Source organism: Trametes versicolor, assembly GCF_000271585.1.
Source record: "Trametes versicolor FP-101664 SS1 unplaced genomic scaffold TRAVEscaffold_5, whole genome shotgun sequence".
Classification (NCBI taxonomy): domain Eukaryota; kingdom Fungi; phylum Basidiomycota; class Agaricomycetes; order Polyporales; family Polyporaceae; genus Trametes; species Trametes versicolor.
In genome coordinates, this window is record NW_007360325.1 from 1,464,994 (window position 1) to 1,487,615 (window position 22,622).

General features: G+C 58.5%; 8 protein-coding genes across 8 annotated transcripts; 3 read left to right on the forward strand and 5 right to left on the reverse strand.

Annotated features, from left to right (window-relative positions):
• Nucleotides 1-10: 10 nt before the first annotated feature.
• On the forward strand, nucleotides 11-740 carry TRAVEDRAFT_71550 (uncharacterized protein). The gene is made up of 2 exons (XM_008039635.1): nucleotides 11-39; nucleotides 92-740. The coding sequence occupies exon 2, from the start codon at nucleotides 105-107 to the stop codon at nucleotides 666-668; it is 564 nt and encodes a 187-aa protein (XP_008037826.1). The 5' UTR covers nucleotides 11-39; nucleotides 92-104; the 3' UTR covers nucleotides 669-740.
• Nucleotides 741-979: 239 nt separating this feature from the next.
• Nucleotides 980-3,888, reverse strand: TRAVEDRAFT_122881 (kinesin-domain-containing protein; the record flags this gene model as incomplete). Its single annotated transcript, XM_008039636.1, has 7 exons — nucleotides 980-1,402; nucleotides 1,460-2,252; nucleotides 2,308-2,367; nucleotides 2,425-2,504; nucleotides 2,561-3,040; nucleotides 3,097-3,355; nucleotides 3,419-3,888. 7 exons carry the CDS (start codon nucleotides 3,886-3,888, stop codon nucleotides 980-982), a joined length of 2,565 nt encoding a protein of 854 aa, XP_008037827.1.
• A 1,006-nt stretch (nucleotides 3,889-4,894) lies between these two features.
• On the reverse strand, nucleotides 4,895-5,454 carry TRAVEDRAFT_19890 (uncharacterized protein; the record flags this gene model as incomplete). Its single annotated transcript, XM_008038975.1, has 4 exons — nucleotides 4,895-4,944; nucleotides 5,000-5,092; nucleotides 5,151-5,233; nucleotides 5,294-5,454. 4 exons carry the CDS (start codon nucleotides 5,452-5,454, stop codon nucleotides 4,895-4,897), a joined length of 387 nt encoding a protein of 128 aa, XP_008037166.1.
• Nucleotides 5,455-6,984: 1,530 nt separating this feature from the next.
• Nucleotides 6,985-9,104, forward strand: TRAVEDRAFT_58308 (uncharacterized protein; the record flags this gene model as incomplete). The annotated part of the gene is made up of 8 exons (XM_008039365.1): nucleotides 6,985-7,361; nucleotides 7,426-7,447; nucleotides 7,587-7,757; nucleotides 7,809-8,011; nucleotides 8,074-8,332; nucleotides 8,394-8,664; nucleotides 8,730-8,744; nucleotides 8,800-9,104. The coding sequence occupies exons 1-8, from the start codon at nucleotides 7,027-7,029 to the stop codon at nucleotides 9,102-9,104; spliced, it is 1,581 nt and encodes a 526-aa protein (XP_008037556.1). The 5' UTR covers nucleotides 6,985-7,026.
• Nucleotides 9,105-9,440: 336 nt separating this feature from the next.
• Nucleotides 9,441-10,883, reverse strand: TRAVEDRAFT_121495 (alternative oxidase; the record flags this gene model as incomplete). The annotated part of the gene is made up of 10 exons (XM_008039637.1): nucleotides 9,441-9,522; nucleotides 9,594-9,800; nucleotides 9,853-9,897; nucleotides 9,953-10,028; nucleotides 10,082-10,164; nucleotides 10,218-10,282; nucleotides 10,336-10,419; nucleotides 10,470-10,590; nucleotides 10,648-10,712; nucleotides 10,764-10,883. 10 exons carry the CDS (start codon nucleotides 10,881-10,883, stop codon nucleotides 9,441-9,443), a joined length of 948 nt encoding a protein of 315 aa, XP_008037828.1.
• Nucleotides 10,884-15,099: 4,216 nt separating this feature from the next.
• Nucleotides 15,100-15,736, reverse strand: TRAVEDRAFT_58310 (uncharacterized protein). Its single transcript, XM_008039366.1, has 4 exons — nucleotides 15,539-15,736; nucleotides 15,416-15,477; nucleotides 15,233-15,360; nucleotides 15,100-15,180 (listed from the first exon to the last, which is right to left on the reverse strand). Coding segments are annotated over exons 1-4 (384 nt in total). The 5' UTR covers nucleotides 15,732-15,736; the 3' UTR covers nucleotides 15,100-15,179.
• Nucleotides 15,737-15,960: 224 nt separating this feature from the next.
• On the forward strand, nucleotides 15,961-19,191 carry TRAVEDRAFT_46817 (uncharacterized protein; the record flags this gene model as incomplete). The annotated part of the gene is made up of 15 exons (XM_008039221.1): nucleotides 15,961-16,163; nucleotides 16,223-16,235; nucleotides 16,291-16,382; nucleotides 16,437-16,674; nucleotides 16,727-16,938; nucleotides 17,055-17,304; nucleotides 17,360-17,434; nucleotides 17,491-17,517; nucleotides 17,578-17,587; nucleotides 17,644-17,735; nucleotides 17,797-17,896; nucleotides 17,958-18,173; nucleotides 18,226-18,425; nucleotides 18,482-18,613; nucleotides 18,688-19,191. 15 exons carry the CDS (start codon nucleotides 15,961-15,963, stop codon nucleotides 19,189-19,191), a joined length of 2,364 nt encoding a protein of 787 aa, XP_008037412.1.
• Nucleotides 19,192-20,073: 882 nt separating this feature from the next.
• TRAVEDRAFT_147543 (pyridoxamine 5'-phosphate oxidase) lies at nucleotides 20,074-21,015 on the reverse strand. The gene is made up of 2 exons (XM_008039638.1): nucleotides 20,362-21,015; nucleotides 20,074-20,304 (listed from the first exon to the last, which is right to left on the reverse strand). Exons 1-2 carry the CDS (start codon nucleotides 20,931-20,933, stop codon nucleotides 20,187-20,189), a joined length of 690 nt encoding a protein of 229 aa, XP_008037829.1. The 5' UTR covers nucleotides 20,934-21,015; the 3' UTR covers nucleotides 20,074-20,186.
• Between the last annotated feature and the right edge of the window lie 1,607 nt (nucleotides 21,016-22,622).

Below are 22,622 nucleotides of genomic sequence, written 5' to 3' on the forward strand. Positions count from 1 at the left end.
AGATATCGCCAGTGAGTAACCGTCAGTCCCTCACTCAAGGTCGTGAACCCCCGTCATACGCGCTTCTGACTGACCTACTGACCAGCTGCAGACAGACCGCAGAAATGTCAGAAACACCCATCGTCCTCGAAGGCACCCTCGCCGACCTCCCACAGATCGTCGATCTCCTCATGCCCTCGCTCGACACCAGCATCCCCGGCACAACCTTCTCCGACGCGCCCGTGTACACGCCCGGTATCGTCGAGTCGCGCATGCGCCCGCGCCTCTTCCCCCCGCGCACGCTCAAGCTGTACGTCCTCGCGCTCCCCTCCACGGGCGAGGTCGTCGCGTACGCGAACGTCAAGCCCGCGCCCGCGGAGGCGCAGGTGTACACGAGCGGGTTCACGCTTAGCGCGGACGAGCAGCAGGACGAGCTGGACATGTTCTTCGTTAAAGTGGATATGGGCGGGCGCGGGTACGGCGGAATGCTGCTGGAGGCGGTCCAGAAGGACTGGGTCGGGCGCGGGGGGCTGCAGTTGCATGTGTTCAAGAAGAACGCGCGCGCGATCCGGTTCTACGAGCGATTCGGCTTTCGACTGGTGCCGGGAGGGGAGGTGGAATGGCCGCTGGAGCTGAAGGAGCCGCGGGACGAGACAGCGAGTCTGATGAACTGGAAACCGTCTTCATGATCGTATTGCAGGTTAGTAACCGCGCCGCGCAAGAGTGTTGTATGGCGATCGCGGAATGAGAGAGAGAGCAAGAAATTGTCCGGGCTCGCATTGGTCAAGACAGTCGTGTGTACAGTACGTATCGAGTCGTGAGTCGTGAGGGTATAAGAGTACATGGTGCGCACTGCGCGTAGAGTGGTGCAAAGCAAAACATGATAATCTGTACAACGCCAGTCGTTAACAACTCCATCCGAGTTTCCCAGAGCGAAGGAGGCGCGCACCGAAGCAATAAGCAGCAAAACGACCCTCCGCCGTCCTCCTAGATCACAAGCCTACACGGGCACGTTCTCCTTCTGGCTCAGGACTTCCCTTACGGGGCTCTGGCTCAGCTTCCGCGACATGAACCCGCTCTTCGTCGGGGACATACCCGTCTTCTCCAACTCGATGCTCACGTCCGCGATGATGTCCTCCCATTGCTCCTCCATCAGACTGGGTTCGGCCACCCCAACACCGCCCAGGCGAATCGGGGACTCGGTCTCCGCTAAGGGTGCCAAAGGGGGTTCAGACTTGAGCATCGAAATACGGCTAAGCTGTCGTTGCGCGAAGACCGCAGCGGCGCCGCCAGGAGTGGGCATAGGAGGGTTGAACTTCGTAGGTGGAAGCGGGGGCGCCACGAGTCCACCCAGTCCGAGCTGGTCGAACTTCTTGACGAAGGCGGCCAGAGCCTGACGCTCCTCCTCGAGCTTCATACGCGTCTACAAACAGAATATCGTCAGCGATGCTTTCTCACGCCGGACATTGAGCATACATACCTTGCGCTCCTTCTCGAGCTGCTTGACGAGTTCGTCCGCCCAGACCTCTTTCTCCTGGCGCGCGCGCACCTCCTTCTCGAAGCGGTCCGCCCACTCCTTCTCGACGTCTTCGCGCACAGCCCGCAACGGCTCGCCGAGGTTCTCCTCGTACCCCTTCACGACGATCTCGAGCTCGCGGATAGTCTTCGCCTGCTCCGCAAGCAGCTTGTCCTTCTCGCTGTCCGGGGCATCCGGGGGCAGCTGCGGCCGCGCCAACAGCGCCGCCTCGAGCGACAGAATCTGCGTCGACTGCGTCTCCATCTCGCGCCGCGCCGCAAGCAGCTCCTGCTGGAGCTGGTAGGGGGACATGTCGAAGTCTACCTTTGCCGGGCTCGCCGGGCGCGACTCGTCGCCCTTGTTCTCGTCGACGGTCTGGCTGGTCAAAATGAGTTTCGTAAGCTGCTTGATGCGCGTGTTCAGGTCGTGCATCGCGCGGCTCTCGTCGAGCTGCTCGCGCGCGGAGAGGCGGCGCGAGCGCACGGGCGCGTCCGCCTCGCGCTCCGAGAGCCGCTTCTTGAGGTCCTCGATCTCCTTGCGGTAGCGCTCGAGGAGGGCGTCGGTGTCGACGACCTCCTTCTTCTGCGCGTGCAGCTGCACCTTCTTGATGCGCTGCGCGAAGAGGAGGGTGCTCGTGGACTCGGCGATTGCGGACGTTTCGGGGTTGATGGTGCAGATGACGGAGATCCTGGCGTTTCCGGAGAGGGAGGGTTGAAGCATGCGGGTTAGCTTGGAGTTTCGGAAGGGGACGTGGTCGCTATGTTCCAGTTCCATGTTAGATATGGGAGGAGCGAATTAAGCGACAGACGAACCTCTTGCCCTTCGCGGTGTTCTCCGCGAGGGTCGAGATGACCGATCCCAGGGTGAGCAGACTGAGGTCGAGGGAAATGAGTGACATAGGCCGGAGACATTTTGGACAATCCACTAACCTGGTGTTGATGTACTTGCCTTCTCTTGTTCGTTCCTTGTCGGAGGTAGCCTTTTCGGACCCAGCCAGATCGATGAGACTCTGTAGAGACAAACATTAATGAGGTGGACGCTACAACTAGAATTGAAAGTACAAACCAGAACTGAAGTTTGCACGCTGCGTCCGCCTCGCGCTTGCAAACGAGGTCCACCGGGAGTAGGTGGCCTGAAACCAGGGGTGGTCCTCCCGCTCGGCACACCATCCTCCCCGCTTCCTCGCTCCCTACTCTCAATAACGAGTCGGAACACGCTATGACTTCGACTACTCCTCTCGTTCCAGTCCGTTGACGCCGTCCGCCTGTTACCTTCACCTCGTTGCAGGACCTCGCGCACACCCTTCAAACTTGTCACGACCTCCTCACGGAGGGGGGTGAGCACGATGTTCGGGCCGGTGCCCTGTATTTGAACGGGTTGAGAGACAGAGGACGAGGGAGGGGCGAGCAGGTCGTGGATGGCCTCGTTGTAAATTTCGAGGTAGGAGCAGCGCAGCAGATATTCGCGGTTGGTGGTGCGCCGGATGTATGCGAAGACATCCTTCATCGCGCGGGGGATGATACCTGGCTGATCTTCGTCTCCGGACTACATGGTTGTGTGAGCACGGCAGCGGGGGATTTACCGCGGGTGCGTAAACTCACGAGCGTGAAGGTCTTGCCACTGGCCGTCTGACCGTATGCGAAGATGACGGCGTTGTAGCCGTCCATCGCGGCGCATACATGGCTGCGCGCAACGGCGTTATACACAGGCTTGTTCTCGGAACCGGTCAGGATTTCGTCAAAATGGAAGTCTTGGGAAGTCGCGGCGGCGGATTTCGAATATTGTTGCTGGAGTTTGAGCGTTCTCGGGTGAGTATTAGATGCGACGTCCCAGGCCGTGGCATTGTCAGTTGGTCGTATCCTGTCAACGTAGTAAGCACCAAGTCAGCGTGAATTATGGAGTCAATTGATCGTAGAAACTGACCTGATGGACACAAGGACTTTGTCTTCCTTGCCGTAGTCGCCGTTCAGCAGGCTTTCGTCGATTTCCATCGAAATATCGCCCGGCTCGACCGTCTCAGCATCGACGAGGACCTCCTCCGGGTCAATTCTGCTGACATCCATCTCGCTCACATGCGGCATCAATAGGGGGCTCTCCGTGCCCTTCCGCGGCGAACTTGGGGTCTTCGGACGCGAGCCATCCCTGCTCTTGCTCCGACTCGGGGTTGGGGGGACTGAGGTAAGGCCGAGAGCGGGCTTCCCAAGGCGGGTGCGCGACTCGGTGGAGAGCGCAGCCTTGTATTTCTTCGCAGACCCGAGCACGCTCGGGGTGGTGGAGCGCGGGAGGCGGGTCGAGTCGTCGGAGAGGTGGGTGGCGGAGGCCGGACGCTTCGGCGTGAAGGGCACCGGGCGGACGAGCTTGCTCGTCGTCGCCGACGACGATGAGGACGACATGGGCGGATCTTGCGGGGGATTGCAGGGGGCGGCGGGGGCTTGAGGGCGGCTTGATTCTTGGACTGGGGAGGAGGAGATGAACGGGACGACCGGTTCAACCGTGGAAACACTCGCGTAGCGCGCCCGCTCACGTGAGCGCGTTCTCCCCTCGTACAAATTTCCGGCGTCTGCTTTCCTTCCCTCGTCTGCTCCTTCTCCCCCTTTCCCTCACTTCCCTTCTCTCGAAGTCGTCCCTCCTCTACGATGGTGGCTCATCGCCGCACTGTCGGCCTCGATTGATCTTCGCAGCCCATGCGCATGCAGCAAGGAGCGTAAGCTGGCGTAATTCGAAGCTTGTCGCCGAAGGGTGCATGCTACGGCATAGGCCTCACGTCCCCCACGCCGCGATAACGCTGAAGAAGTCGACCCATGCTTTCCATGTGAGTATCAGTGCCGCATTCCAACTCCTCGCCTATCGATTGCGATGGCGTCGATGATGTTTAACACAATGATTTAATGAGCCCAACCCGTCTCGATTCGTCGGACGGGCGTGACGACAACTTTTTCCTGAGACACCGACTGTTCGACTGCGACATTGCCGAGTGTCAAGTACTGACTCCTATTCGCAGATCGTCGCCTTAGGTCCACCAAGCTCCGCGTTCTTCCCTTGTCACACCGTGTGGTAAGTGCGTGCCGCAGGTTTCTCCTATGTCTCTATGCCGCTCGTGACGTACGGCTATACAATCCATATCCGATTTATCCCCGTGCCGAGTCGGACATGGCGAAGTAGTGGGAACGATCTGATTGCAGCATGTAGTTGTACAGGAATACATTGGTTTTGCTACACGACTGCGTTAGTCCGAATGTGTCCGTGGTGGGGTGAGTCCGCATCTACACGAAGTATGTGTACGCGAAGAGTCCGAAAGCAAGGTCCATGAGCAATATTTGTGGAGTATTGTAGCTGGATGAGTAGTGTTCGTGAGGGGCGTGGACAAGGCGTGAAGTGACGTCACGAAGGGCGTTGCAGTTAGGCGGTGATGGTGAAGGTGGGGCTGTCGTTCCCAGAGTCGCCGAACACTGGAAAACGGGGATCAGCGGACGATCTAGCAAATATGGACATGCAGATACTCACGGACGATGGTGTAGTCGTCGCCGGGGGCTACATTAGGGACTTGGATCTCATGGCGGCCCTCCAAGATGCTGAAGTTTTTGGCCAAGGGGTTGGCTACATGGACGATGTAGTCAGTCTTCCGTATACGCCCGCCGCTAGGACTAGTACTCACAGAGATCTTGAAGGAGGCCACCCTTGGCGAGCACAATCATCCCAACCTTGTTGGTGATGTTCACGGGGGCGTTCGTGGTGTCCCTGTGTACGAGCGGTGGTCAGCGCCGAAGCCCTTGTCTCAATAATGCACCAAAAACTCACCAAGTGACGTTGTGGTGTTGGCCGACCTTCCAGACCGTGCCCGCGTGAGGGTAGGTGACTGGAGGCACGAAAACATCGCGAAGCGCAAGCGGGAGAGCACTGACGACCGCGAACAGAGACAGGAGGAAGGTGAAGACGGAAAGCTGGCTGAGAGTGAACATCATGGTCGTAAGTCGAGTTCGTGAAGGGGAGGGTGGGTGAGAGGGAGTAGAAGAGAAGCTGTCCAAAGCTTGGGGGTCGTAAGCAAGAGACGGATCGCTGGGGAAGGCGGATGGAGCGGATGCTTCGTCTTGTGCGGGGCTATATAGGGACGGGCCGGACCCTAACCCGGAAAGCCGATCCTCGGAAAATGGGCGCTCCGGGAATGTTCTCGTGTCATTGCAGTGTGCATTCGCCCCGAAGCATGGCCGTGCTGGCGTCCATAGCATGGCCTCGCCCAGTCTCCGCGGGCCAAACGGCCTGATCGTGGAGTGGCCGCACAATGAGGCAGAGTAATGGCAGCTGCGCGGACTTGGCGAGAGGGGTGATTGGTTAGTATTGCGGGCAGCGGTCTAGAGGGACCGCAGAGCTTACCAGGCAGTTCAGCGAAGCGTTGGGTGAAGTGCGTCGACAGTCGTTGCGGCAGGCGTCGGCACCAGACGCGAAGATTTCTGGCGCAATTTTGACTAGAGTGCTGGTGCAAGACGTGTATGGCATGTGTCAGCCGGCCCCTTTCGGCGGATGAAAGTGAGAACCACTTCTTCAGCGCAGTGTATACTCTAGAATCAGACGGTCAGAGGGCGCTGCACGGTAGCAAGCGCTATACGTCAAGGAACGCACCTTTCAGCTTCGTGCTCAAGCGCTCGGCGCTTCCTTGTCAGGGATGCCGAATCGTCCAAAGGGTGGACGCCTGTGTCTAAAGTTCCAGAGCTTGTCAATAAGAAAGTTGGATGCAGACGTGGAAAATGGTGTTCGCGAGTCGCACAGGAACGCTATGTCCATACGTAGTCTCCATCTGGTCGCAGGTTGGGGCAGAGCGTCTTCATTTGATGGGGGCACCATCCGGCTAGGTGGCACCATACAAGACCCTCGAACTGAGGATGTCTTCGTGATGCACCGATTGTAGCTGCATACTTCCGCGCTTTCTACTCGGGCGAACGCCCCACAGTGCCTGTGCTTGCCATGATGGGAGGGCTCATCCGGCGCCGGGTCGTGAATTTACCGATAACTTCCTGAGCTTGTTCTGACAGGCATACGTGTTGGGATCCTAAGGCATTGCCATTCCTAGAAGATACTTGACGTTAGAAAATGGAGCGGAAAATTTGGGGTCACTCACGGTTACTGCTTGCAGTGCGATAGCCATGGGTGTACGGACAGCGTGCACGATCACGGCTTAACTCACCTTATAGAGGCTCACGAGGCTCTCCAGGTACCCATAATGCCTCAGGAAGCACAGCCATGGCCATACAGAAACCGTGCAATTCCGTGTCAAACCGCGTGTCGTGGAAGGGAGAGGAGAGAGGATCGTGTTCGACGCGTCGCCGTCGCGACTGCAATATTGACCGCGTCGCGTCCCTGTAGGGGCGCTTATGCAGATCACGAGCCTCTCCCTTGCTCCCGATCACATCGTGAGACGGGCGCTTAGGATGTATCCAACCCTAATTAGGCGGTCACAATTATCGGACTCTCTTAGCCACTGACCACCATCTCACCTGCGGAACTCATCGCTGCGAAAGAGTTGCTGTTGTGTTAACATGGACGTCGCTGTACCCGATTCTGCGACGGAAGACGGGTCCGGAGCTCGACAGATCGGACCGCCTGAGGCGTTCTCCCCGAGCGCCACCGCGCCTCTGAAGCGCAGCGCGACGCAAGCCTTCGAGGACGTGCCCGAGGGTGAGACGAGCCGCAAGAGAATGCGGGAGGACAGGACGAATGTCGTGGAGGAAGACGTGGCGGTCGGCGGGGCGAGTGCGGAAAGCACTGGGGCCCTTGCGGACAGCCTGGAGGAGGAGCTGCAGTGCGGGTGCTGCTCGGCGATCGTATATCGGCCGGTGGTCGTCGCACCATGTCAGCACTTCTTTTGTGGGAGGTGAGTAGCGCTGTGCGTGGTGGTGTGAAGGGGATGCATGCTTAAGGTCGGCGTATGTCCACAGCTGTGTCATTCTATGGATACGAGTGAGTGTCCTGCTCCATATCTCGTTCATTCGAGCCGTACGCTCGAAGTCTTGGTAGTTGCGTGTGTCATGGCCATTTGCCGCATTCTTTCTCCCCAACTCTCGGTCTAGAATAATTTGCTGACGCGTCAGCTTCGCAGAACGGTGGTACAAGCTGTCCCGCGTGCAGAACAGTGTCTACCAGCGTCGCTTTCTCTCGGCCCCTCCAGACGGTAGTAGATACGCTTCTGCGCCATGTCCCTGGCAAAGCGCGATCGGTTTCCGAGCGGATGCAAGCAGACGCCATATATCAACCAGGCGCGCACCTTCGGGTACGCGTACGCTTCTCAGTAGTATGACCATTTACTCACGTTGCTGCGCAGATACCAAGCCCCAGGCAGGCCTCGCCCGAGCCGAACGTACCAGCTTCCAACGGTATCTATCTTAGACCTTGCCCACACTGCTTACCTGGAAACCAATGGGGCTGGCGATGTCCTCAACCTATCATTGATCCTGATACCGATCCTGCCCATGGCTGGCCAGTCGACGATGGGAACCCTCCCGGTCACGGTGTCTGCGGAAATTGGTGCGTTAGGCCATCCTTTTACGTATCTAGAAGCCTAATCGAAGCCCAATCGATTCCCGCAGTGAGAACGTTCTTGCGCTAGCAGCCCCGACGACCACCAGATGCGACTTTTGCCAAGTCTCATTTTGCGGGATCGGTATCCCCCAGCGGTGCATTGCGGCACCTCTCGCGATACAACACCCCCATGGCTTCTCAGATCTGAGTGACTTGATCCAATGCGGCGAAGTATACGACTGCTTCGACGGCAACACAGTTGAGGTCGACATCATGCTGGATTACTTGACTGCTCAAGGCCTCTCGCCAAGGCACATCTACCGAGAGGTGCGTCCCCCAACGTCTTCCCCAGTGCACCACGCCAAGACATTCGTGCAATCTTCAACAGATTGTCGCGCATATGCAAGCCCAGCCGCGGGGATTTGCGCCGCTTATCGAACTTGACCTCTTCATGGATTTGCACCCTGTTGCTGGGGGCATCGACCCGGATCCCAACGCGCCACGGACGAGAATATGTAGGATGTGCTCCGCTGAGGTGCTGTTATACGGTCTCCGAGACTGGTGGATCCGGGAGCGCAAGAAGGGCTTCCTCGAGGAGCATGTCATGGCCCGTCCGGATTGTGCGCAGGGCGGCCAGTGCCCCAGGCAGAAGGACCATGGTGAGTGCCGTCATCCTTCTCCAGGCTTCGCATCGCGTATTTATGGCGCGCTCCCGACTGTACAGCCCATGCGAAGGAGTGTGAGTAATCTGCAGTGCTCTCAACCAGCGCATCTTGCTGAAAATACTGCCCTAGTCAACCACCTCATCGCTCCGCCGGATGCAGCAGACGCAGCTCCTGCACCTGTGCCCGCGCCCCTGCGTGAACCAAATCTGGCCTCTGCAGCCGACTTCCCGCCCCTCATCCCGCCTCCCCTCGAGGAGCCCCCGATCCCTCGCCCCGCTGATGAGCCAGGGCCGTCCATACCCCGACCTGCAATCGCGCACCCTCCACCGCCGCCAGCGCTGGACGTCGCTATCGTCGCCGCCTATGACGCTACTGACTTCTTCTCGGCTCCGTCATCCCAGGACTTCCGCGACGAGGTGGACGCCCTGCTTTAAGCACGGCGGCCGCCTTCCGTCCGCCGCATCTCTTATTGCTGCATCTTTTCGTCGCTAGGATCATGCTGGAGAATCTGTATACTACTCTATGACATGCTGTTTTGTTATGACCACGCGAATCAATGGAAATGGATCTCGGTTCTGATGCGACGCAAGTTCGATAGCTATTCAGGATGTAGAGGCACTACGGCTGGTTGTGATATACAGGTGAGTTTGTACGGTAGGTTGAGTGGGGTGTTAGCTGCTAGTAATGTGCAAGTCCGTGAAGTCAAGGGAAACCGATTAATCTGGATATAAATATACCGGACGATCTGCGCGAAGCGGCGACGGCCGAGTTCACGCCTCGCCCTTGCGCGCGGCCTCCTGCAGGATCTTCGCCGAGTCCTCCATGAACTTCGTCGAGTCCTCGCGCTCGAAACTAATCGCCCACAAATTCATCAGCACCGTACGCCCGCCCGACGAATTAAAGCCAAAGCAGCTGCGACTCACCAGATGTGCGTGCCCTTGGTCGTCATGCCCGGCTCGCGGAGCGCGAACGGGTTCACGTCGGACTCGTATTTGAGGCTCGCGAGGCTGTGGTTCACGAAGCGGTGCGTGCTCTCGTCGCTGCGTACGGCGTAGATGACGTCGAGGAACTTTGCGTCCGGGCCGAGCCGCCAGTAGTCCTTCGCGATCTCGGGCGCGGGGAGGTCAGCCCTGCGGGAAGGTGAGTCTTGGGTGCGGCGCGTTGTACGGGGGATAAACATACCATTTTGGGAGGTGGCCGGCCTCGATCTCTTGGATACAGCGTGTGCTGAGGGGCGTGGTGAGTACGGAGCTTAAAGTATGGACTATTTAATCCTACTCACTAAGTTATAACCGCCTCTTCTTCGAGGTGTCCGACGAAGCGATGACTCGTACTGGGGGAAATGAGGTATGACAGGACTGAGAGTTCGCGTTAGTGATGCGGAGAGTTCGAGGCGTAGGACAGTGCTCACAGAAAGCGTTGTAGAAGACGCCTTGCGCGGCGATGACCATGGCTCGGAACAGGATGGACGGGTTCTTGAGAGTCATGAACGTCCTGTATAATTCGTGAGTGGTGGATTTATGATGCCGAGGAAAAAAGGTGCTGACATGAGGTGCATCCGCTCGTTTTCGGCTTCTTCAAGCAGCGTATGAATCCATCCGCTGTCGCGTTGCTATTGATGGTAGGTGAGATTGTCGAACATGTGTACAGGTTGCAAGGACATACCATCAGACGCAGGCTGCGCAGATGACGGAGTGCAGCTGCCACCATTCCCGGGACAGCCGCGATGCTCTCGAGGAAGAGAATACGCTGGGGGACATGAGCTCCTATACGATCACGAATCACTGAACTTTACTTACCTTCAGCCATTGCGCCTCGTTCATGAGGTAGCCGCCGTCCTGCAGCTCCTGCAATGACATTTTGTCGGCATTGGGCGGAAGAGGTTTATGTTTGTAGCCTGAGACTAAGTCGAAGCCCCATCTGGGAAAATGTGTCAGCTATTGTCAGGGCTAAATGAATGAGCATACATATACCGACCTGGCGAGGTGAACAAACGAATATGCGATTTTATCCGAGAACGTCTTGGCTTGCCTATGCAGCACCTGCGCTCACATATGAGAAAGGCGTGTATAGCATATATTGTGTAAGCATACCTCGACGGAGCGAAGCTCATCATGGGTATATACGGGATGGAAGAGGACCCAGTCTCCCTTGATGTTGTGGTCCCCAACGTTCACGGCAACGGGCGCCTGCGGGGGTAGGTCCTCTGACATAGCGCTCAGCGCTCATTGGACGGCAACATGGACCCAAAATAAAAACATACTGATATGCGGACCCTCCGTCCCGGCACCCAGCGGCGACTTCTCGTTGTTCTTGGTTGCCGTCATGATTTTAGTGGGAGCAAAAGACCCGATAGAGCGCCTGGAAATGGCGGCGGAGCATGGACGGAGGAGGGCGCGGTGAGCATGCGGGAAGGCCCTCATCGAAGTGGGCAGCATCCTACCCACGGTGACGGGTGAGAGGGGGGTGTACATGTCTGAATGGCGAGTGAAGGTGGTGCAGGATGGTTTGTGAAGGCGCTGAAACTGCATCGCTATATAAATGCTCGCATCCAGGCAGTCCGTAACCCTCCGAGAACCGTCCCGAGGGCGACCGCTTGGTGTTTTAGAGTTCGCGCCTTGGCGATGCCATTGGCTACTTCATCATTCGGAATACGTAGTCACGTTTTGGCCCCTCCTTGCGACCTGGGTGTGCGTATGAGTCAGAATGGACCGCTCGCGCCAGTCTCAGGCTGGTCGCGACGGGTGGTGGTACAGGTCAAGTGGGCGTCGGATGCAGTGCAAATGATCCACAGCACCTTCCCTATCTAGGCTCGCCCCTCAGCCAATCACAGGGCTCGCATTCAAATATTCACCCTCCTTCGACTCTTTATCTCCTCCAACATCGAAAGGCTTTCTGCAGTTCCCGCCTTGTCGAATGCATCGTCTCCCCTGCTCTGCTATTATATGCCTCGAAAAAGAGAGCTGTATACTTCAGGGCAAGCCATCGCTGCTGAGGCGCTCACGCCGAAGCCGCTGATAGCCTCCCGGATCGAAGCGATACCGAGCACTCGTGTGAGGCTCGGAACGGTCCCAAAGGGCTCCATGGGAAGGCAAGACAATCTATCGAAGCGCGTGAGCAGCACTCATATGGCTCTGCTATATAGTACCCGTTCGTCTCCGACCGAGTGAGGATACTGCGGCCGGAGATGCACGGACCATCGTATTTGAATTTCTGGCCTTGTTGTGGACTACCAACCCGGCGAAAACGTGGGCGTAGCTAGTGGTCCTGACATCGCCGGTGGGCTTTTGATACGTTGAGCGCGGCATCGCGGACGGCATCCTATGAAGAAGCCGATATTAGGGTCGCGGCGAACTTGTGCGCCAGGAAAGTAGGACGTCCCCGTATAGATCGGTGGCTCGGGATGGCGTAGATCCCCATGGCTTGTAAACGCTCTCGTCCCGCGAAGTTGGGTTGTCCACCTCCCGTGGGTCATACTGTGTATGTCAGTACTTATTGTTGTAGCAGAGGACTCAAGTCGATGGCCTAAACTCCCTCGGAGCCACGGGGTTGCACCGTGACAGGCATCAAGTGTACTTCGCCGAATATGCATCCCCTGAATTTTGATGATATGCCTTCGGTAGCAGGAGTCTCGGCACCGTCAATTTTCGAGTCAGCGTACCTCACCTTTGTGGATTGGGGGTAGCACGGACAGCTGCCATTGTAGGTCGTGTCACGCCCACTGAGATCCATCCATCCTGGCGCCAGTGCCCTGATGTGTCAAGGCGAGCGGGCGGTCCGTTGGCGAGCATGCCCCAAGCGCGTGTGTGGCGAAGCTCCCTCTGCACTTCGGGCCTGCGCAGTGAAAAGCATTACCCCAAATGTTCAGCACTGCATGACCAGCTATTACGTCTGCGCAGAGTGATGATCAGCGTGCGGTAGGCAATGTCAATGAAGCATAAGGGGCGCAAATAGATCTCAGACTGCTCACTTGCGGTAACAGCGACGGCGCATTGGACTTGGCCGAGCACGAGCGTCCCGCAAGTCACTTCCACTCGCAGCCCACGCAGCCAAACGTGCTTCGCGCTTCATTCCCGACTCGCAACCTCACGACGAAGAGGCTTCCGCACCACGCCTGCCACCAAGAAACGCCCCAACCCTGCTTCTCTATGACCTTCCCTCCTAAAACGGCCGCCCCACAGCCCCCTCAGTCAAGAGCCCGCTAGACGCGCTGCACGCCTCCGCATGGCCCCAGGCACCGGCGGCGCATTATCGCGGGCTGCGAGGGGCGCGGAAGTGAGATGTGGCCCGTCGGAGCATGCGGTGCCCTGCGAGGCCGCGAGCCATATAGAAGTGCGGTTAGCCTTTCGAGGGCAGGCGCCGGCAGGGACGCGAGAAGTGCGCGTCGGAGGAAGGCTGCCGGACGTACGCGCTCGCTCCGCCGCCTGCGCAGTTGGGAGGGGCGTGGGCGTCTCTGGGTCGACAGATGAACAGAACACCGGGCGGCTGGCGGCTGGGGGGGACAGGACAGGGGAACGGCGATGGGCGCGCTGCTGCAAGGGGGACGGGGGATGGGCGTCCGGATCTAGACTCGTTGGGGCTAGGGCGAGGGCGAGGGCGAGGGCGGGAAGCGAGGAGGAGAGCAAGCAAGCTCGGTTGAGCGCATGCTGCGGCTGGTGTCCGAGTACCTCTCCGGCCGCGCTCCGGGAGCGTCAAGCTACACGGACTTGCGCTGGACGCCCCAGGAACCTAGTACACTCTCCAGCCTCCGGTGGATCAGACGGAGCAATCAGCGAGCTGGGGAAAGGACACCTGCAAGACAATGTCATGCACGTCATGCTTGAGTGCGCACACGACGTACCCCCGGGTGGCACTAGACCGCAACGCCGCGTCCTCGTTTCATGAGGGCGGACGAAGCAAGGCGGTGGCGGAGACCGCGGATCCGATCGACTCGCCTACAGGTACACCCAACACTGTGACACCGAGCTCGGCGACGGCGCACGATTCGGTCGGGTTGCGCCGCGCGGGATAGACCGCAGAGCCGTCTCCAGGCTTCGCCCCAGCTCGGCATACCCGTCGACGGCGTGCCGCCGCAGAGACCGACTGGCACGGAGCGGCGGGTGCATTGCGCGCGTGATGTAGTAGCTCGTGGCGGTGCCGCCCAGATGCCAAGATGGCGCGCTTGCATAATGGAGTTAAGTAGGGAGACGCTGTTCGCAGATTCGCGGATGGATGGATAGTTACAGAACTGGGATTTTGTGTTTTGCGGACTGATAAGCTGATAAACTCGTGTATGCAGTGCTGCCGCCGGGTTATCATTGGTGTTGTAAGATTATAGTTTGTGCACTTGGAGGTCACGTCTGTGGGGTGTAAACAATGTTGGTCCGGCGAGCTGCAAGGCGCGAGTCAGCATAGATGGCATGCATATAGTCTTAGACGAAGCAGAACATGCAGCTCACCAGCCACGACCGGCGCGAGCGGTTCCGTCGGCTTATCAGGACTGCGCAACGTCGAGGTCAGCAAGTCTAGCTATGAATAGCCGTAGTCACGCCTATTTCATTGAACGCCGTGAGTTTACGTCCCGGGCTCGGAAGGGCGATAATGAAAAATATTACTCCGGGATTCGCCCTGGAACGCGGTGAGAGAGTTCGACGTCAAACGCAAGCTGTGCGTTGAAGCGGCCGAAAGTCCGCATGCACTCCGCGAACACTGGCGGCCACTGACGCAATGTGCACATGCCGCGTGTGCAGCGCAAACGTCCGCCATCACAAATGACGAGGTCGAAGGACTCCAGGAGAGTTTTCGACGACCCTAGTAGGACCTCTCCGACGAGGCCGGCTCATTATAAGCGTGTGCGTGGCATTCGCCGACAATGAAGTGGAGATGCGAATTGAGGAACCGCGAACATAAATAACATACCAATACGATGGATAGGTGACTTGATGGGCAGGCACAGAAGGGATCTGGTCGCAACTTGTCCAAACCCTCGGAGCGGAAGTTGCGCAGGATGTCCGTACGGCACGCCGCATCCCTCTTCTTCATGAGTATCGCCTGCTCTCGGCGGGTGCTCAGTCTCGGTGTGTGGTGGCATGTTCAGAGGTATAGGGGTGTCGGTCGGCCGGCATTTCATAAAGGATCCTCGCCTGATCCTGCGAATGGAAGAATTCGGTATGATCTTCGAACCCACCGGGGACAAACCGGAGAAGAGCTCGCTTCGCGCGACCTTTTGCAATTGCAATGTGCAAAAACCCACCATAACGCCGCACCTAGAACATGCGCGCACAGGCCTGGGAATGAGCGGGCGCCCATCGTACACGCATAGATTCGGCGAACGGCCGTCGGTCGGAGATCTCATTCCTGAGTGGGGCACAGCTTGCCAGATGCAGCACACCTGCATGGGCCCGAACGACACGGAGTGCGTACTACTCAGCCGATGTAGCGCGTTGCCGAGTGCTAGCTCAGAGCAAGGGTATGTGGCATTGCCAATTGATGATGCTGCTGATAGCACATCCCCGAGGGATGCGGAGAAATCTAGTGGCCTTCTCAAGAGACGGTGCGAACGCGAGCGTGCAGGAACACGCACCATGATCGCTCAGCACCCGCGCTATCGTCAGAAGGCGCTGGCTTCGCCGGTGCGATGCCGGCGAGCTTTTGTTCCTCGGGGGAGAGCGAGAAGAAAGACGCCTTCTGCGTCTGAAGCCATCGCCTCGGCTGCACGGGACAGATGATATCAGCGGGCAACTGACAGGAGTGGCAGAGAACTGACCGGCTGGAAGACGTGTTCGTGCTCTCCAAAGTCGGCGTAGAACACTGCGTAAAGCAGGACAGCTGCCCCAGCGAAGTATCAAACGAGGCGACGCGATGCCGGACACGCCAGCGGAGCACGTACTGGGTATGATCACGAAGTTGGATATGCGGGACGCCTTGCCCATCCACGTCCGCACCTTGGGCTGGTCGTCGGCAGAGCCCTGCACGTCGGGCCATGGGTTCGAGTTCTTGCTCGCATGCCTGGCGAACAGCAGCCGCGGGAGGGAGAGGGGAGAGAGACGGAAGGGGATGCGAGCAGGACGAGGGAACATCATGGCGGAGGAGAGGCCGGCACGCGGGGCCGGGAGCGCCGGGGCGAGAGACTCGGGGCCGCGATCGGAGTCCGGCGGATAGACTTGTCGGGGAAAATAAGTCGAAATTAACGCAGAGGCAGCCTCGGAGGGACTCATGTCCGCTCTTTTCGGCATTGTTGGCGCGCGCGCAGTGTCTCCGTCAGTGAGTGCACGACCGCCGAACGCACCTCTCCTTCTCTCCTCCTCCTCCATGCACTCCGTCCACGACCCCTCCCGCGGGGACTACCCCCCGCTCCCCAAACGTCCCCGCGTCTCCAACCCCCCGCCGCCCTCTGCCTTCATGCCCTCGCCGCCAGGCCCCAGCGGAGCCGGCATCCCCGACCAGGACGGAGCGGCGGACGCCGCCTCGAAGAAGAACAGGAAACGGCCTCTTTCGTGTGGGGAATGCAGGAGGTGCGTCTCCCTTGTCTGTCACGCGGCGTGCGACTCACTCCCGCCGTTCGTCCGTTCAGGTTGAAGTTGAAGGTCCGTCCAAGACGCGTCAGGCCGTTCCCGCGCTCTTCTCACATTGCCGACACAGTGTGATCGTGTTTTCCCCTGCCAATCCTGTTGCAAGCGAGGCTGTGCAGAGATATGTCCAGACGGCGCTCTTACCGGTGGCAAGGGGAGCAGGTTGGTTTCTGTTGTTGGCGTCGGACAAACGCAGCAACTAACCCTCCCGGTCAGGTTCATCTTGGCGAACACGGAACAGCTCCACGAGAAGATCAAGTCCATGAGCGGCCGTATACGCGAGCTCGAGGATGCTCTTGGAGAAACTCAGCCCAATCACAGCCTTCTCCGGGATGACTTGCTGCTGATCAAGAAGTCGGCCGACTTGTTCGGTGTAGAGGCCCAGTCTGCAGCCGAGGCCCAACGAAACGAGTTCCAACCCGGTCCACCGTCCAGTTCTCCGCTCAGAGACGATGTAGGCATCCGTACGTTGTCTCGCGGACCTTGCGCTAATGTCTACTTGCCAGCGACAGAGCCTCTCGCCTGCATACCTCAATGGAGGTTACGATGACTACGGAATTCCACTGGATATTCGCCAAGTTAGCGACAAGTTCCCCGCACCAAGTGCCATCACATTTGAGCTCAACCCGAACCACCGTCAACGCATCGTTGAGATGTTGCCCTCACAGGCCGAGGCCCGGTATCTGTGTGAGCAAGCGGCGGAGCACGCAGCCTGGCAGTACGTCTCTTCTTCGCGTCTCTTCCCGCCGTCCGCCGCATTTCCTATTCGAAGCATGTTCAACCTTGTGCTTCGCGGCATCTTACGACGTGACGCTGACTCACCTCTACCCACAGTCAGAACTCTGACGGCAGCGATGGGGTGCCGAACATGGTTCACAGCGTGTACAACTGCTCGGTCGCCACCCTCAACCCACATAGGCTGTCCTACTTCCTTGTCATACTCGCTATCGGGACATGTGTGGACCAGCGGCGAAGTCACCAGTCATGGGTTGGAGACGCAGAACGCTATCACCATCTCGCCAGGGCGGCGTTGTGTGAGACCTCGGTAATTGACGAACCGAGTATAGATGCGATCAACGCGCTGGTGCGTCTCGTCCTGCGAATGCTTACGTTCGGCGCGTCATTGACAACATTGTCAGTTCTACATGTCACGCTACCTGACTATGTTCTCGGTGGAGAAAAAGGAAGCGATCGAGTATGGGTGGACGGTCCTGGTAATTATCTCCCACATATATGGAAGAATGCCGGGCCTTGACAGTAACTCCAACAGGGAATAGCAAGCAAACTCGCCGTGGGTGTACGTAAATCATTCGCATGTGCCTGTACAAGCTGTCCGCTAACTATCCCCGTCTGACAGATTGGCCTCCGTGAGTGTCGCACCGTGCTATGTATGTACACGCGCCCCGCTCACCTCTATGGCCAGACCGAAACGCGAGCCGCTCGAAGGTGATCCCGGAGGAACTAGATAAACGGAAGACGCTCTTGTGGTGCATGATCAACGTGGACTACCGTTTGGTGCGCATCATTACCTTCTTTGAACAGCACGTTGGCTAACCTCCGACGTTGTCGCTGGAAGGCGCTGATGCTCCGACGACCCCCTTCAATCGCGTTACGGTACGTTGACACCGAACCCCCGACCAGCAGCGATTACCCACCACCAGGGTCCCGAGAGATCTGTAAGTGCACAACGTTGCCATTTCCGATCTGTCCACAAACCTAATCTCGCTGTCAACGTAGATCAACGGTGGCATTACACTTTCACAACCCAGTGCCTGTCCTCAATTCTCGAGGCGGTCGTCTCGCCTAACCCTCCGCCCTACGCGGAGGTGCTGGCTCTGGATTCTCGCGTTCGGGAATTCCAGCTGCCTTCTTTCATGCACATCCCACCCGGGCCTTCCTCCGGGAACGGGCTTTGTCTGGTCCAGATGTGGACGAACATGACACGAGACGTCGGTGGGTGCGAATGCGGACCCGCTCTATTTCCTCGCAGCTCACGCAATCTTAGCCATACTTAACCTGCACCGGCAGTTCTTCACACTGGCGCTAAGCGAAGGGCTCTGGGCCAACCACAAATACGCGTGTTCCGTGGTTGCCATCTACCAGGCGTCGCTCAGTCTTCTCCGGGGCCTAGAGACGTACTACAGGCAGCAGCCAGAGTACTCCGTGAGACAACAGATTCTATGGTTCGAGGGCTTGTCTGCTGCCGTAAGTTCCTGGCTGTCACTCGCTTCTCCACCCCTTACTGAATGCCTCGTTGGCAGATGGCACTGTCCCTGCTGCTCTGCCGAGCGCCGCCCTCGGTGATGACATCGAACGCCCTGCTCGAGTTCGCGAAGGTGCTCCGATTGTACACGGACGTCAGCGATCGATGCCCGACCGCCGCGAAATCACTGGTCAGTCCCAGATCTCGGCCCTCTACCCCCGCGTGTCCCCCTGACGTACGCACATCTTCTCCCGCCGCCTACAGCCGATTCTCGAGAGCCTCTTCGACCGCTCGCGCTCGCACTACCTCCAGAGCCGGTACGGGACGCACCAGCCCGAGGAGCCTGGCGAGGACGAGGTGTGCAAGTTCGCGACGCGCGCGGGCCTCTACGTCTCCGCCTCCGGCTCGAGCACGGACCCGGACGTCACCCCGTACCCGTTCGCGGGCGCGCACCCGACGCTCGTGCACGAGTTCCAGGAGGCGATCGCGACGACGCCGCCGCCAAACGACCCGATCCTCACGCGCGGGCCGCTGCACCTCATCGTGCCCAGCCCGGGCGGCCTTGGGGGCGAGCGGAACGGGACGGGGTTCGGCGTGTCCGCGGAGCGGTCGGGGTGCCAGACGGACCCGTACCTGCCGCTCGGCGGCGGTGGGGGCGGGATGGGCATGGGCATGGGCATGGGGTCCGGGTTCGGACACGGGCTCGGGCAGAACCTGAAGTGGCTCAGCCAGGAGTACTCCGACAGCGGGTGGATGACGTGGTATTAGTTAATAGCGTCGTAGATTGGGCGCGGAGTGTATTCTTGCGTGTGCGAGTACTTATAGCCGGTTGGGGCGGACGGAGGCGCATTTTTGAGAGCGCTACGGCGCGCGTCGTTGGAGACGGATATGTGTAGCGTACTAGCGTGCATGTATGGTTCCTTGGCATCTTCTGGATATTTCTTCCCTCCTCCGACTCCGTGCGCGCGGGAGAACATCCTTGTGTGTTGTGTAAGCGGTGGGACGGTGATTGGTCAAAAACGTCCGTGGCCGACGGCGATGGTCAAATTTTACCTGAGATGGTTGAGTGGTTAGCTAGAGTGGGCTACATTTTCGCATACAATAATTTCATACCAACAGATTCTGAACGCCTTGAGCTCATGGCACATCGGGGCGCTCTGTACACACTACCAATGCGGCAGCTTACCTCCGTTTCTGGCGGCGGCGCAAGACTATTTGCGCAATCCTCACTGCGGCCCAGTCCATGTGTGGTATCCCGGACGCCGAGCACCGTATAAGCACGATCTACATCGCAGGCTAGGGGCGAAAGAGCGGTTTGAGTAGTCTGAGTAGAGTAACATAACAGCGGCCTACCATGATGTGTACAGTGGCTCGTGTGTCGATAGACCGTCGCAAGTTGCTTGCGCTGTCAAACGCAACGGGGTACTTCCGGCGATAAATATGACCAGACTATTTATGGGAGCCTCGCCACGGCTGAGTGCAGGTGTAATCTTCCGGACGCTCGAGAACTTCGTGAACATGCTCCGCACAGCTGGCTAGGCAAAAAAAAACCGTTGAGTGGCAGGTAGCCTCTAGGTCGTCATGATACATGACTCTGCGAGACCAATACCAGCAGAACGCCCACGAGGTAACCGGCGGGTCAAACGCCATATTACTGGTCTCGACAATTGGAGTCGCTGTGGATTTTTATACAAGGTTACCAACACTCGGCCGGGCTATGAACGTACATGACTTCTGTTTCTATTTGTAGCGGCGCGAGCCCATTAAGGAGCAAGTCTGTCGACCTTCCACAGAGGGGCGTCGTCCGAGGACCCTCCGACGCGGGTGTATACCACACGGTCGTGCAGGCGGGACGGCTTCCCGAGCCAGAACTCGACCTCGCTGTACAAACTTGATAAGCACGGACGATATCCTTGGAGAGCGGAAATAGATGCGTACTCAGGCACGATCCTCCAACCTCCCCAGAACTCTGGCAGCGGGACTTCGGCCTCCCCAAACCTCTCCTTCAGCTTCTCCGCACGCGCCTGGATCTCCCCGTCCTGCACGACCGTGCTCTGCTTGCTCGCCCACGCGCCAACCTGTGAGCCCCGCGGGCGGCTGTGGAAGTACTCCTCGCTCTCCTCGCGCGTAACGCGCTCGGCCCGACCGACGACGCGTACCTGGCGGCTCTCCTCGCGCCAGTAGAACGCGAGCGCGGCATGCGGATTTTCCGTGAGCTCGCGGCTCTTGCGCGAGGTGTAGTTGGTGTAAAATACGAAGCCCCGCGCGTCTGCTTGCTTGAGGAGCACGACGCGCGCGGACGGCACCCCAGTCGCGGTCGCGGTGCAAATCGTCATAGCCTCGGGTTCACGAACGTTGCCACGCCCAGAGACGGCCTTGAACCAGGCGCGGAACTGCTCGAGCGGGTCCGGGGCAACGGAGGAGGGGGAGAGGGCATCTGGGGAGTCGTACTGCTCGTGCGCCAGGATCTGGATCTTGTCCGGCGTCGGCTGCGCGATCGTGGTCGACATCGTTATGCCTCGCCGTGTGGTGGTACGAAGAGGAGATGGTAGAGGTGGTAGGACGAGAACCCGATGGCGGATGCAGGTCGTCGTGAGTCGAGTCAAAGTCTGCATGCTGCTCACCGATTCTCTCGCACCACTCCAGCCCACACCGGCCTCGCCCCATCTATAGCCAGAAATATGTCATCGGGCGACGCCCTCGCACATTCTTGAACTTCGCGTCGACAGACATCCAAGACATCTGTGAGTTGTTTAACGTACCAGATGAGAACGAGCAGAGACTGGAAGAACCTCCTATGTAATTACGGGGGAGTTGCGGATGACCCCCGTGGGAATGTCTGTATGAAATCCTGAGCGGACCCAGCAAATTGGCGGGCTTAGTCGAGATGTTCTGACAATTAGTATATATGTCGAAGACATGTATTCTTCCAGAACGCAGCCACATCCTCTAAGCCAAGCAGAACCCTTCAAGGCCAAGAATTTCGCTGCGTGAAACGCTGAACGAGGGATTCGCAAGGCCTCGAGATAAGTATTTCTTAATGCATTGATATCGTTCACACCTAGCTTCTAGTACTCTCACCGGGACACCTGTGTTTTGTCGAACGAGAGTGCTGGTTTAGAGCTGGAGGGGGACATGCGTCACTTCATGAACAACTAGAAGTGGCCCGGGGAGATCAAGTTTCTGCACACAGATCCTGGAGCTGGTAATCTTATCTTAGCGTGCTTTTATGACCTGCGGCTCCGGCTCAGACCTTTTTCAGAATCGCACTCGGAACGGTCGGAAAGTTTAATGCTCCTGACCGACTCGGCTCGTTTAGCACGTATTTCCGTTTATCCCCACTGATCGGTGTCGCTGAAGTACTGGAAGTTGACACATCGATGCATAGCATGATGAAGTGCAAAAATACCACCCGCACTAGGCAGAATCCCAGCGTCCTCCGGCATCTGCTAGAAGTCTTCTTACGTCGAAAAGCCACACTCCGATGTTCGACCGAATGGGGCTAAGATATACTGCAGCCCACGACGCTCGCGCGCCGTAGCCAAAGATCGTACCTCCCGCGAAGTGTGTCAGGAAACAGGATTTGTTCCACGAACTGCAGCGGGCACGCTGGTGCGCTCCACCCAAACATTGAGCCTTGCCGTAGCCTACGGAGGGTACCTAAGCATGAAGGGTACCTAAGTACGAAGGGTACCTAGCAGGTACCGCCATTCTCGAGGGAGCTGCACGACGCCCCTCGGACCCCAGCACGGTTATACGATGGTTATACGGATAGCGCGCGCCATCAGGCTTCAGGCCGTCAGGGGCGCATCCACTGCAGCGCCGCGCGATCGTACGCACCGGACGGCCACCCGCGCGCCCAATCGGCGGCGCGCGGCGGACTCGGGGGCGCAGACTTGAGAGAGTCGAGACGTACTGGCATATAGCAGCAGGCTTGCTCGCCGTCTAGACCGCGCATACCCAGGCAACCTAGCACTCGCAGGGCTCTCTTTAAAGCGTGCAAGGCCTCGACCCGGCGTTATAACAGTGATTGTGATGAGTGAATCGGCGAGTCAGCAATTCGTTGGGCAGGCGATAGAGGCACAGCGGCGGCGCTGGCCGATCGCATCGTCTGGGCGGCCTGGTGCACGGGGAGGAGGTGGGTGTGTGCCTGGCGGCCGCGGGATCGCCAGGGCGGGGCATGAGAAAGAGGAAGGTGC

What these genes read in the sequence shown, in the direction of transcription:
- TRAVEDRAFT_71550 (XM_008039635.1), top strand. Translation starts at nt 105, where the DNA reads ATGTCAGAAACACCCATCGTCCTCGAAGGCACCCTCGCCGACCTCCCA.
- TRAVEDRAFT_58310 (XM_008039366.1), bottom strand. Translation starts at nt 15,731, where the DNA reads ATGATGTTCCCTCGTCCTGCTCGCATCCCCTTCCGTCTCTCTCCCCTC. An exon ending in CAACTTCGTGATCATACCCA is followed by an intron (nt 15,478 to 15,538) that starts GTACGTGCTCCG and finishes TCGCTGGGGCAG; the next exon opens with CTGTCCTGCTTTACGCAGTG. An exon ending in ACGAACACGTCTTCCAGCCG is followed by an intron (nt 15,361 to 15,415) that starts GTCAGTTCTCTG and finishes TGTCCCGTGCAG; the next exon opens with CCGAGGCGATGGCTTCAGAC.
- TRAVEDRAFT_147543 (XM_008039638.1), bottom strand. Translation starts at nt 20,933, where the DNA reads ATGTCGACCACGATCGCGCAGCCGACGCCGGACAAGATCCAGATCCTG. An exon ending in GGTTGGAGGATCGTGCCTGA is followed by an intron (nt 20,305 to 20,361) that starts GTACGCATCTAT and finishes AAGTTTGTACAG; the next exon opens with CGAGGTCGAGTTCTGGCTCG.